This window comes from Taeniopygia guttata, chromosome 4 (genome assembly GCF_048771995.1).
Source record: "Taeniopygia guttata chromosome 4, bTaeGut7.mat, whole genome shotgun sequence".
In the NCBI taxonomy this organism is placed as follows: Eukaryota; Metazoa; Chordata; class Aves; order Passeriformes; family Estrildidae; genus Taeniopygia; species Taeniopygia guttata.
This window is the reverse complement of record NC_133028.1, coordinates 8451148-8464828: the sequence shown is the minus strand read 5'-3', so window position 1 is coordinate 8464828 and position 13681 is coordinate 8451148. Positions and strand designations below refer to the sequence as shown.

At 51.4% G+C, this 13681-nt stretch overlaps 1 protein-coding gene across 1 annotated transcript in view; it reads right to left on the bottom strand.

Moving 5' to 3' along the window:
• NAT8L (N-acetyltransferase 8 like) overlaps positions 1-7939 on the bottom strand; it is a 32194-nt gene extending 24255 nt beyond the window's left edge. The window contains exons 1-2 of the mRNA XM_030270582.4: positions 7388-7939; positions 6034-6198 (exon numbers count right to left, since the gene is read on the bottom strand). Coding sequence (XP_030126442.1) covers positions 6034-6198; positions 7388-7721 — 499 coding nt within the window. The 5' untranslated portion in view covers positions 7722-7939. The remainder of the gene's footprint in view (positions 1-6033; positions 6199-7387) is intronic.
• Positions 7940-13681: the final 5742 nt, after the last annotated feature.

Sequence of the window (13681 nt, the reverse complement as noted above, 5' to 3'; positions counted from 1 at the left end):
TCAAACACTGCTGCACTGAGTGATGGTCATGTCCATGAGGGACTGGCTACTTTTAGAGAGAATTCTTGAATTCATGGCGGGGAAGGTCATATTAATCTGAAAAATTTATTATAAAATCTATTTCCATCTAATTTTGGCATGGTACTGTGCCAAACATGTGGATCTAAAGCAAGAGCTATTTCTATGTTATGGGCACGCTCATTGAGTAATGGGTTTGTTGCATATGTTCCTGTTCCTGTGATAAATAAATAGGAAGGGGGGGGGGAGGCTGCAGCAGCTTGCCCATAAATATGTTTATTCCACTGGCTGTGGATGACACAGACCTGAATGCACAGACTGCTCCCCTCATCAGGCAACTGCAGCTCTCCTAAGCTGGCTCTTTGCTGAGAGCACTGCACTTCTACTCTGTACGACCTGAGACCCCCAGAAGTGGGGGAAAAAAAAAATTTTTGAGGTAGAAAGACCCTGCAGACCCTCCAGCGGGTTGAGCAGAGCTGGCCCATGTGGCTCAGCACTGCAAGAAACCCAAGTTGTGTCACCTCCTGATCTACCCTAGCTCTTATCAGCAGGGCTCAGCTCTGGGCTGGGGTTCTGCATTGCTGCTGGGACCAGGACAGCCCTTGGCCAGCTCTGGGAATTGGAGTGGAGGGGAGAGCTGGTGCCAGCAGCCCTTTGCCTTGCTCACTGTGCCCATACCTGCTGGACAGGGCTGCCTCCACGTGGAAAAGCCAAGGCTCCAGCACAGCAAAGGAGGCAGCCACGAGTGATGAAGTGCCAGTGGCAGAGGAGGTGGGTTTTGGGAGGCAACTCAACTCTAAAGACATTTTGTATTACTAAAATAAAAACAAAACAGTTCAGTTCATTACAAATGCCGGACGAAGCACATCCCTAACACTTGGAAACATGAGTTGTTTTTCATCTTGCTTCCCAAAAAACTCTGCACTGAAGATGCCAAACCAGGCAGTTCTGTGCTGCTAAGCTGTAGAAACCCAAAATCAACAGTAGAAATTGCTGAGCTGAAGAATTCCTGACTGCCCCACTTGCAGGAGATCAGCTTTGGGAATACTTTGACAAAATACTTCCCACTATAAAGTAGATGAAAAGTCTGTAATCCTAATCTTATAGGATCTCTCTGCTATGGAAGCGCATCCCTGGAAGCACTCTCATGGAATTGCAGAGATGCCAGCAGTGATATGCTCACAGGACAGACAGAGGAGACCTAACCTCAGTTCCCAGCAGTGATAGGAAGCAGAGCTGGGAAACACCCAGGAGGAGATAAGGACACAGCCTCTCCAGTGGCTTTCCCAGCCCCACACAGAACTCCTCACCACCCTAGGCAGCAGTGTGGGAAAGGCGAGCATGAAAAGCCCAACACAGGACAGGCAGCTCGGGGGTTTGGCAGATACACGAGGTCAGGGCACTGCATAAACCAGCAAGAAATGCTGCAGATAGGGATGCTTCAGATTCCAGCTGCCTCTTGGGCACCAGGAGTGGGGCAGGGCTCTCCAAAAACACATTCCTCCAGTGAGAAGCAGCAGCCCTGAGCCCTCCCTGGCGTCAGGTAACTGAACCTCTTCTTTGCAAAGCAAGGGCTTCTCTGTTCTTCCCAAACAATGTTATCATTCGGCAGCTTCACTCCTGCTTATCTAGCAGCTTGAGCATTATCCAGAATGTGGAAGAACTGGGCTCTGTGGCTGCCTCTCTGCCGGGGGGCTCAGTGAGGAGAAACACCCCCCTACCCCCTGTGCCTGTGTCTTTAGAAGGGTTTAGGCATGGCAGAGCAACAACAGCTCCAGGGCTGAGATCTCCTCCCGAGGTAGACCCAGTATTTACCCTGTACCCCAAAAGTCACTGGTGCTCACCTCTGAGCCTCCCCAAGGCTCAGCACTTATGGAGCAGAGGTAGCAGGAGCCACAGGACTCACAACCAGCTGTTTACCTTTCAAACATCATGCCAGAGGGAAAAAACCCACTGCCAAAGGCCTGATGCAACACAAATACTCGCTTGTTACCCAGACAAACACCTCAGTGCAGGTGTGGGAAACCTCAGAAGGTAGAGGCAGCAAACAGGATCTCACCTGCTCACAACCCAGCTCTGGACCCACCTGAACTGGTGTCCTTCTGGCAGAAGGACATGATCCCAGAACCTCTGCCAAGAAGGGCACGGCATCCCCCCTTTGAGCTCAGCTGAGGAATGTGCCACCCAAGAGCAGCAAAAAGTGAGCAATAATGAACCCCATCCCCCTGCAGTCCCTCTCCTCAGGGCCCTGTCCCCCAGGGAGGCCGGCATACTGTGCAGGCTCTCCCCGTGCATGGTCACACACGGGGGACGAAGGACAGCAGGGCAGGAAGGCTCTGCTCACCCTGCATGGAGGCAGGAGAGCAAAGCACTTTTGCATGGGACACAAGGAGTCTGGGTTCCCATAAGCTCTCCAGCTGAGGCCTCAGCCTCACAAGAATCTCTGTAACACAACAACCACTGCAAAAAAACATACAACACAACCAACTGGGACAGAAGCTTGAAGAGACACTGTAAAATTGATTAGTCATCAAAATCATCAGACCATAAAAGAAGCTCCAGCTGTGCTCATCTTTTTTGTGTGGATAAATGCAAGAGGCAGGGCTCTATTTAAAATTAATTCAGGTTTTTTGGTTGGTTTTGGTTGGGTTTTTTTTTTGTTTACTAGAACTTGTTACTCTGGTTGACAATTAAGCCCATTATCCAATTCCTTTCTTTTTCACCATTCCACTAGTCTTTTTTCATAGCCTTTGAAGAAGGAAAAAAAAAGAAAGGTAAATTCCAATAAGTGCTATTTTAAAATGAAAAATGAGAGTTTACAAAGTGCTCAGGAAGGTGTTTGAACCATTCAACCTTCTGTTTTAAAACCCCAGCATGCACAACACAAACAATTCCTTTCACATTGACAGCAATTTCAAGTTACACCACTGTGCACAAACTTCAAGTTAAGCACTGGCCCAAATGTTCTGCCAGACCCTTGGCATAAGTGTAGGAGGGCAACAGAAAACAAAGATTTAAATTTTGGCTAGTATACTTCTGCAAAATCGCTGTCTGCACATATTTTACAGGTCATACAAAACCCAGCAGAGGAAAATTCAAACAACAACTAACTTGGAGGCGAGAGGTTCAAAAAACCTGCAGAAGCAAAACCCTAATATGGTGCAACTTGTGGAATTGCTCAACACTAATCATTAACCTGCGTACTCATGGTATCCCACTGCAAACACGGTCCTTTTGGCTTGGTTATAAAAAACTGACCCACATGTTCCACGGATGCTTTCCCAATACCACCAAGAATAATTAATTTTAATAGTTAAAATATCCCCTCACTGTAGATGCCTGCCTTACTAGAAGCTATTTGCTGTAGATACTCTCTACAACAGTACCCCAGCACCAGGCACCACACAGAACTGGCTGCCAACAACAGGTTTTTGTGCCTGGCTATCTTGGATTCCAAGGGCAAAAACCTCAGCAAAGCCACAACCAACATCTTTATCAAGACCTTAAGACCATGTCCCAATTCTACCTTTTCATTCATCACCCTGAGAAACAGGAATATGTAACTCCACCACAAAATGCTCCCTTCCTCTTTTTTCCAAAAAAACATATTCAAGGAGGAAAACATGGATTCTCTAAAGAAGGGGCAGCAAGTTGCCTGGTCATACCCCCAGGCCAAGCTGCAGTTATATCAGGTTGGGTTTAACTTGTTTAGTTAAGCTCTGGCCATCTCCAGCCCCCCTGTGACCCTGTCCCCACACCCCATTACTCTTCTCTTAACACCTCACTGAGAAACCTCTCAAATATTTCAGCTGCAGCAATACAACGAGCCCTTCTCATTCCCACTGCAATAATTTCTGCCTGGGTGTTAATTTGTAAACTAGGCAAATAAAAGACAAACTTGGGGCTTGAATTTGTTTTATTGCCATTGTTCTGTCCTTTGGGTGGGACGGACAATGCCAGTGTGGCACATTGCTGCCTTCCTCTGGATGTTCAGCCAGCCAAGCTTCAAAGTGCACAAAACTCTGGCATGTTCTAGGATGACTGTGTTTATACTGCTGTCCTATAGGAGAAAAATCCACCAACTGCATTTCTGGAGGAAACAGGAGCAAACCACTGGATTCATGCCTTGTGGCCAGCTACACAAAATAGCTCCACAGGGATTCATGGCACATGGACGGTGCCGGTTCCAACGCAGACAGCCTTCTCCAGACCCCAAAGCCTCCCTGGTCCCTTTATATCCAACACCACTATCATCAAGAACCTTTAACAAGCACCAACAATCCCATAAATCTGCTTTTTATGGCATGGCAGAAGCCTAATTACATGATTAAATTCTGTCAAAAATTAAAGCCCACACATTTGCTCTAAAATTGCCATGAGCTCTTTCAGGTACCAAATAAAAGCAATGCTAACATTTCAAAGGCATGTTGGCAACACAGCTGAACCAAATTACATGACTGACCCTAAGCAAATGGAGGGCATTGCTTTGAGTCCCGTTCCTTTATTTTCTGTGTCTGCTAGTGTTATATAAACACAGGCACTGTGATCCCTCTCAATTGTGATCACACAAGTCCTGAGCATTACCAAGCTAAGCAGCTCACCTATTAACTCCATATGACACCTTCTTATTCTACTGGAATATTCTGCTGTTTTCTCCAGCATAATACTTTGCTGGGCCTCACTACAGAGGTGCAGAAATGTTTTGCTATGAACCCTTTTATTTCTTTGACACCACCTTTAATAAAGATTGAGCTTTTTAAATACAAGTCACACATCGCTTAATTTTTTCAGAAACAAGCCCCGTAAATGAAACACACTCTATAAGATGGGACAAGATCTCTGTAAGATATGCACTGTGATGGGAAGAGAAAGCGAAATTAATCTAGTTAGTGATGTTTGTAAGAGAAGCAACATTTTAGAGAGATGTAACATTGCATATTAGAAGTGAGGGAAGGATTGCGGCTATTACACTTCCTAGCAGTTCTCTAGAAATGCCCACGGAGAGGTTTGTCACACCTGGGGAACAGGAATGATACAGCAAAAACATGGTCATGTGGAAAAACAACACAGTAGGTACCCAGGAAGAGAGCAGGTACCCCAAGAAGATGGAACTCAGGTGGGATACCACCCCTGCCTCGCTTTTCCAGCTCACCACTAGCACTGCGTGACCACTGAAAGAAAACCTCAAACCCCAACTGACTGCCCAGGCATCCCCCTGCTCTTGTCCTCAATATGGATGCGTGCCTACAAAAAGGGAAATAGCACCTGACAGGTTCTAAAGAGATTTTTGGTTTTTTTAATGACCTAAGTTATCTTTGACAGCATAACAAAGTAATACTATCATTAGATGTTGCCTTTTTAATTATATGCATATGTGGAACAAAGGGATAAACCCATATTAGGGCAAGCTTATGTGGCAGCAGCCCTTTACATACCTGATCCATTCCTCTTCCAAAACACCTGCATTAAGGAATGTTCCTGAATGACATGGGAAGATGGGCTCAATAGCTAAAATGGGCTCCTCTGAGCATTTGAGCTAAAAGGCCTTTCATCTCCCTCTCCTCCTGCAGTCAGAGCTAATACCAAATGCACAGAGCAAAGAAACACCGAGCTCAACTTGTAAGGGCTAGGGTGGACCCAGGCTGCAGGAACAATGCGCATCCTCCAGCCTCAGTGTCCCCAGGCACCCTCACCCCAGTCCTCGGGGTGGCTGTGGGACGCAGCAGCGCTGCGCTCCAGGGTGGACACAGGCTGCTTGGGATGACTAGGCACTTGGGGGAGGGGGAGTAATGAGAAAAAAACATTCAAAAAAACAAAATCAGCAAAAAAAACCACCTCAAACCAAACCAAAACCAGAGATAGCTTTGTGCCTGGTGTGGCTAAAGAGCTGCATTCTGGCGACTTTTGAGCTTGCTCAGTGCTGCTGACAGGAGGAAAAGGCGCCAGCAGCAGGGAGCAGCCATGTTCCCCAGCAGGCTGGGGGGAGGAAGGCTCCCTCAGGGAATTCGTACTCACCTGGCGGTTTCATGTAATATTGCTCAATATCGGACATGTCCGTGTGCAGCGCACAATCGAGATAGTGCAGGATAACTTTTCTACTGAAGTAGTACCTCATGCCCATCAGAAAGATGGGCAAACAGCAGGTCAGCAGGAAGGACTTGGTCACAACAAAGCACATTACTATGGAGATAAGGAAGAGAAATAAACGACACCTGTCAGAAAAGAGAATTTAGTGTTGATTTCGGAATACAAACTCATTATAAAAATAAATCAATAAAACAAGCACAGTCAAAATACACATTTGCAGTACACACGCAGTTCACGCTCTCGAGATTATCGTGTTAAGGGACGGCGTATCGCGACGAGATAACGCGGAGAAGTTTATGAGGTCCGAAGGAGCCGGTGGGGAGGACGCCCCCACGCCCGGCAGGGCCCACCGAGCCCCTGCGGAGCGGGGCCGCGGGGACCCCGGGAGCCCCGCACCCCCGGCCCCTCGCTGTCCCCGGTGAGGCCGGAACGCGGCCGGCTGGAGCAGCCGCGCTGCGGGCACCGCTCCGCAGCCATGTGTTCGCCACTGCGGCACTGCTATTTCCATCAGCACCGACTCCCAGGGCAGCCACCCTGCCCCTTCCCATCCCGGGGGGCTTCTGCGGGCGTCTCCGAGCCGGCGGCTCTCTCCGGCACGGCCCAGAGCCACCGGCTGGGTCCCCCCGCTCCCCAGCGCCTGCCGGGGGTCCCCTCCACCGCGGGGTCTCGTCCTTCCCGGTGTCTGGGACATGGGGTGCGACCAGCCTGCAGCCACCGGGGGCAGGAGAACACCCCAAAGCCCACTCGGGGCGAGGGGCACGCATTGTTAATTACTGGCACGGGGAGGGGACACCTTGCAAGCACTAATTTTGAGCATTTAACTCGGGGAGGGGAGGTGACCCCGCGGCTCGGTCCGGCTGCAGGGGGGGAAATGGGGGCCGCTCAGCGGCTGTCTCCAGGCAACGCCGGCACGCCGTGCCCCCCCTCGCCGGGCTGCGCGGGGGCGGCGGTGCGCGGTGCGCTCCGCTCCCCTCCGCGCACCCCGAACCCTGCAGTAACCACAATGGCTGATCTACCTTCATCCCCGCCGCGACCTCCCTTTCACGGCTCTCCGCCCTTAACACCCGCGCAGGGTCGCGCATCCCCGGCGGCGCAGGGCTCCCCCTCCCAGCCCCCTGCCCCCGCCGCAGCGCTGCGGCTCCGCGGCCGCTCCGCACGGTGCTGCGGCGCTCCCCCGGCTGCACCGCGGCCCCCGGCGCCTCCCGCCTCTCCGACCATCTTGAAGACCCACAGCGGCGAATAAACCCGGCGCCCCCCTCCCCAAAAGGGAGCGGATACTCACCCGCCAGCAGCCCGTAGAGCAGCTGAGTGAGGGGCTGCTGCTTCAGCCCCCTGAACGCCGTGTTGGGGATTCGCTCCATGATCCCCTCGTAAAAGATGCGGCGCACCACCTCCTGTTCAGAGGGGTGGAATTCGCGGATATAGACATTGTCGCGCCTGGGGTCTTCTTTTGGTGGGGTGAGGGGAGGTGGGGGTGAGGGAGGGGAGCCCGCCAAAGAGGGCCACATCTGGGAGGAGGAAACAATGATCGTGTCTTTTTTGGATCCCGGGATTGATTCATGATCTTCCGCCACAATCTTGGTCTCACAAACCATCTTGGGAGACAGACAATGCATGCAAACCGGCCGCGGGGAGGGGGCGAGGAGAAAAACGGGAGGGGAGGTGTCAGAAAATTAACAAAAAAATAAGATTTTAAAAAAAAAAAAAAAAAAAAAAAAAGGAAAAAGGGGAGGGGGAAGGAGCGGGGCGCGGAGCTGGCACGGAGACCCGCGGGCAGCGAGGCGCAGAGCAGCGCGGCCGAGCGGGACCAAAGGAAGGAGCCCCGCTGCATTTTGGAGAGGCATTTATAGGGCGGGGGGGCCGCGGGTCCCCGGGGTCCTAGAGCCCCCCGCATTGGCTGCGCGGGGTCGCCATGTGATCGGGGGGGCGGGACACCTCCCCCTTGCCCCCCCATCCCCGCACCGCCCCTTGCAAATTACTACGGCGCGGGGTTGCGCGGAAAGTCGGGGGCCGCGCATCCCTGCCTGCCTGCATCGGTGCACGCGGAAGAGGGTTATTAATTTATTTTTTTATGTATCTGTGTGTCTACTGCGAACGCACTGTGTACTCAGCAGCCCGCCGGAGTGGTCGCTGCGGGAGCGCGGAGCCGCGGGGAGGGAGGGCCGGCCGGCGAGATCCGCACCGCGTCCCGGCGGGCTCCGCACTCCGTCCCGGCGGGCTCCGCACCGCGTCCCGGCGGGCTCCGCACTCCGTCCCGGTGGGCTCTGCACTCCGTCCCGGCGGGCTCCGCACTCCGTCCCGGTGGGCTCTGCACTCCGTCCCGGCGGGCTCCGCACTCCGTCCCGGCGGGCTCTGCACTCCGTCCCGGCGGGCTCCGCACCGCGTCCCGGCGGGCTCCGCACTCCGTCCCCGCGGGCTGCGGCGCGGCTGCTCCGCCGCGAGTCCCTCCCCGCGGAGCGCGCCCCCGCTCCGCCATCCCGCGCGGAACGGTCTGAGAGGAGCACCCGCGCGGCCCCGGCTCGTCCCAAACCCACGTAAATCCCCCTTTCCATCCCTCAGCGCCCCCCGGTCAGTAACTTTTCCTGCCGCGCCCACGCTACTGCGCGGTGCAGAGAGCGCTGCCGGCCCAGCCGCCTCCGCGCCCCTCCGCGGGGCGGTGAGAAGAGATGGAGGGGGAGGGGGATGCGCAGGGAGGAGGACGGGCTCCTCCTCTTCGCAGGACCCGAAAAGCTTCGGCCTCTCCCGGTTGGAACCGGCCGGCATCTGCCCGAGGCATGCGCCGTGCGCGGCCGGTGCAGGGACGGGGTGGGCGGGGGATGCTGGGCGGGGAGACGGGAGGCCCCGGACCCCCCCATCCCGTGAGGTGCATCCCCCGAGAGCTTCGTCTGCGCCTCCCCCTGCCCGGGGACAGCCCCCAGCAGTAGCAGCTGTGCCTCTCCTCAAACTTCACCTGTGCATCCCCGCGGGACTTGCAGCTCCTGAGAGCCTCAGCCGTGCCTTCACCCGCAGGGTGCACCCGTACACCCCGTGAAAGTTTCATCTGCGCCTCTTGCTCCGGTAAGGTGCTCCTGTGCACCCCCCGTGCAGTCATCTCTCGTTAACATCCCTGTAGCCCCCCGCCAGGTGCACACGTCCCTGTGAGATGCACCCATGTGCCCTCCCTACAAGTTTTATCCCTGCACGTCCTGGGAGATGCACTCTGCCGTCAGGGAGTGCGGTGTGTCTGGAACTCAGCGGGATTTGCCATCCCGGAGCTCACAGGCTATGCTTTGGTCCTCAGGAAGATGCAGTGACTGGATCTTTGCTTCAAGCTAAAGCTTGATTTCACTGTGATGATTTCATAGAGGTTTCATTGCTTCACTTTTCTATTAAAAATAGTTCAGGAGTATGAGAGAAGGGAGGGGGGGAGGTTTAGATAAGAATTTGGAAGCCTTCCCACCCAGAGGAGCGGTGCCAGCGCCCCACAGGCTTGTGCTGCATTGGGCATCCCTGGTGAGAAGCTGTTCCTCGGGTGGCTGTGGGACCTGCTTGTGGCCAGGCACTGCAGCGCTGCCAGGCTGCTCGAGCACCCGCAGAGCTCCCCTTTCTAACGAGCATCGCCTGCAACTGCAGCCGGAGCGACCTCCAGCTCCCAAAGCCTCCGACTGTCTGCGCTGGAGATAAAACACGGGATTGTAAAAGGCACTGTGGCACAGGTGCAATAGTAGATGACTTGGCCAAAAGAGCATCTCCTGCTCAAAAGTGGAACCTCCCGTGGGAGGGAGATCACCCCAATGAGGAGAGGCAGGGCACATGGCACCCCTGTATCCCCCCTAACATCTCATCTCGTCAAGGAAGGAGCAGTTGGACTCCTTCACTTGGGAGATACCTGGCAGCCCCAAATTCAGCAACACAAAGAGTCAGTGGATGGGGGAAAAAAGCTGAAAAAATCAGGGCAGTGTTTGCCTTTGAATTCTGAAAGCTTTGGTCCAAAGATAGGAGGTTGCTGTTTCAGAAGTATAATTAAGATAATGCTTAGTTCCCACACGCCTGGGTTAAGCAGGCATTTATTTTTGTTTCATCCTTTCTAGTCAGATGTATTACTTATTTATGAAATTACTACAGTAATAAAAACAACTCATTTCTTAAAAAAAAAAAAATAAAAACAACCTACTGCAGTTATGTAACAGCCAAGGGAGCTCCCAATTCTGGGCTATGGACCTGAGTGTTTGCAGATGAGTTATCTTTAGAAAAGCACCAAATACTTGTTTACTATTTATGCTGCCACATTTGAGCATCTTATGAGCAGTAATGAATATCTCCTGTTCCCCTGAGATAAGGGGGTATCATGCTTGGCCACAGCAAGGGAACTGAGGCACAGAGAGATGCAGTGATTTGTGCACCATCATGCAGTGACTCAAAGAAGGCACTAAGCACTGGACCAAATTTCCCGAGTCTTTCCTCATTGTATGAATGCTAAACTTTGCCTTTATTATTGCAAAGCCAGGATTCAGCTTTCTCTGTAAATGGGGGTGAAGGAGAGGTTCTGGGGGTGCTGCACCATGGGGAGGAGGGAAGGAGGAGCTGAAAGCTATGACTGACCGAAGCAAATGTCAGTGAAAATTAAGGGCCTCTGAAATCAATTGCAAAAGCCAGTCAGGTTCACAGACGGCAGATTTGGGTCCCTGGAATGAAAAGGATATTGTTAACAGCAGCTTGCTGGCAAGGCAACTGCTCTGCCAGGAGCTTTTGGTCTTTAAGAACACAGTTGTTATCCCAAGTCACTGAGGATTTTACTCTTGAGTTTACTTCTGCCACTTCAGGACCCGAGGGTAAATCTCCCACATGCCATGACCGACTGCTGAACCTCACGGATAGAACTAATTTAATTAAGATGGACAGTTTAAAGTTTGAATGTCGTGCCAGTGCTCTCAGCAGCTCTTGCTGCTCAGTGTAAAACAGGAGATTGTACAGATGTTTGATCCATTGGTACATTGGGGAAAAAAACTGGGATAATGAGGGCAGGCTGTGTGACTCTGGGGGCTGAGGAGGTTTGAGTATTTTAGTAAGAAACATGCTTTGCCTTCAGCAGGTCTGCTTTAGGCTGACTTTGCTTTGGATTAGCACATCAAACTAGTAAGCCTTGGAAATGCCATTATTTATCCTTCCCAAATCAGCAGCTCTCATCTTGGGTCAAGGGGAGTCACTCCCTCCCATGAGCCTTAGGAAACACCCAGCAAATGTAGAACAGAATTACCAATTCCCCTGCTGACAAGATGGTGCCCTGTTCTTTCTCTGAACTGTTAGGTTTTCTGTCCAACCCTGGGCTTTGCATGACTTGAAACATCTTCCAGCCAGATTTTACTGTAATTCTTGAAGCAGTGAGATCTGTGCAATTGCAATTCAGGAAGAGCAGATTCTCTCCCAAAGCACCTATACCTAAGGAGTGGGGAACACCAGGGCAAACCTGTGTGACCCACTGCTTAGTGTCTGCTGGACAAGGAGAGGCCCTGCTGCCTCGTCTGCAAAAGCTGCAAGCAGCTGCAATCCTTTGCTCATCAGGGGCTGTATCTATCAACCTCAGCAATTAACTGGTTGACAGCAAAAGCTGCCCCAGGTTATATTAATGCAGTGATTCTGGAACAGCTCATCCCAGCAGGATGAGGCTATTAGGGATGGCTCCCACCCTGTCCTTTGCAATGTCTCCATCAGTGAGCAGGGGAGAAGATACTCAGGTTTAAAGATCTTCTCAACTGCCTCCAGGTTCTCCTTCAACCTGGACCTTGGTAATTTCAGCTGTTTTTTCTACACTTGACCGAAGATGCTCAGAGCAGGCTGAGTACCCCCTGCACCTTTCTGTTGAAGCAACTTCCCACTCTCCCGCTTTGCTGGGCTGGGGAAAAAGTAAAAGCCGCTTTGTTGACTGCAGATGTGCATATGAATGTGAGGCATTTGCCTAATAAATATCTTCCCAAAGGGGGATTAATTAGCATCCCAAGGTTTTCTCATTGCACTCCCTCTGACTGCAGCAGCTCTGCAGCACCTTTTCTTAGGGACGCTGGTTTCCTGCTGAGAGCGTGTTGCTGGCCCCCTTCCCACTGCACAGACCCCCAGGGCTGAGGATTCACAAATTTCTGGCTCAGAAGCCGACATTGGCAGCAGCTCCCGTGCTGTGCAAGTGTCTGGCAGTAACCACACACACATCCTGGTTTCCCCAGTCCTGCCATTCACTGTGACCCATCCCAGCAGTGATGAAGGCTCCCTCCTTCCCTGTGTGTCTGGATGCTGTGAATAAGTCACTATAAAACCTGACATGCCAAATTATTTCCAACTGGTAAAAATCCATGAATTGGTAACCAGGGCCGGAGGTGGGATCTGCTGGCACACACAGATCTCTGCTGCTGTTGGAGCTGGCTGGCTTTTGCTTTGGGCACAGCCAAGTGGGAAAACAGGCCCCTTTGGAGTCATGGAGCCTCACAACCCAATGTGGATCTCAGATAGAATGAATCATGTGCTAAAAGCAGTTGAGTTTACATATAAAAGGGAGTTAAGGGTGACTAGCTTAGCTGTGTAAGTCTCCCTGGGGGATCTCTGAAGATTAATCTCTTCCTACAACTTTTTTGGGCTGAAAGAATTTTGTGGGTTGTGAATTAAATACGAATGTTTCCCAAACAGTGTGCACGCCCACGGCTGGCTTTATCCTCTGTCGAATGGGGATTTTGGAACTTGCATGCACATTTAATGTACAATAACATCTGTGTTGAAGAAAACCTGTTCTAGATCAAAGCAACATTAAAATCTGAGCTATGTAGCAATTACTTGGAGATTTATCTAAAGCGTCTCAGTGCAGCCATCAAGAATACTTTCAAACACAGAAGTGTTCAAGGCTAGAGTGGATGGGGCTCAAAGCAACCTGGTCTAGTGGAAGGTATCCTTGCCCATGGCAGGGGATTGGTACTGGATGATCTTTAGAGTCCTTTCCAATCCAAGCCATTCCATGATTCTTTAGAGATTTTAAGCATCTTTGTTTAAGGAGCAGTATTTTCTGACACTGGATATGAAGTCCCGGGGAGACAACATATCTTTCTTCCTTATTATATTTTTCCTGCAAGCTTAGATTTTTTTTTTTTTAATGAAGGTTGAGTTTTCCCCCCAAATGTTACCAGGAATTTTCACATCAGTTTTCTATAGGAGACAGAGCTGTGCAAGCAGACCAAGCTCTGTGATGAATGAGGGAGGCTGTGTTGGGAGCACAAGGCCATGAAGGAGGGGACAGGATTACATGTGTCCGGAGAAAAGCTGAGTGCACGAGAGCATTTATGCACATGGGAATAACACAGGTAGTGTGAGCCAGGAAATGCTCATTTCTTGGGGTTTTCAGTGCAGGACTTTGCACCTTCTCTGTAAATTAGCAGCACTGCTTTGGAAAATTACCTTCATTCACAGTCAGTTCCTTCTCTTGCTGTAAATAACCTCCAGCCACCTGAATTTTGGCTACCTGCTTGGGTCAGCAGGGTAGCACTATTACAAAATCTGCTGCATCATGAACTACTCTGTCAATGTGTATCCATCTCTGCTAAGAAAGAAGGGGAGAGCA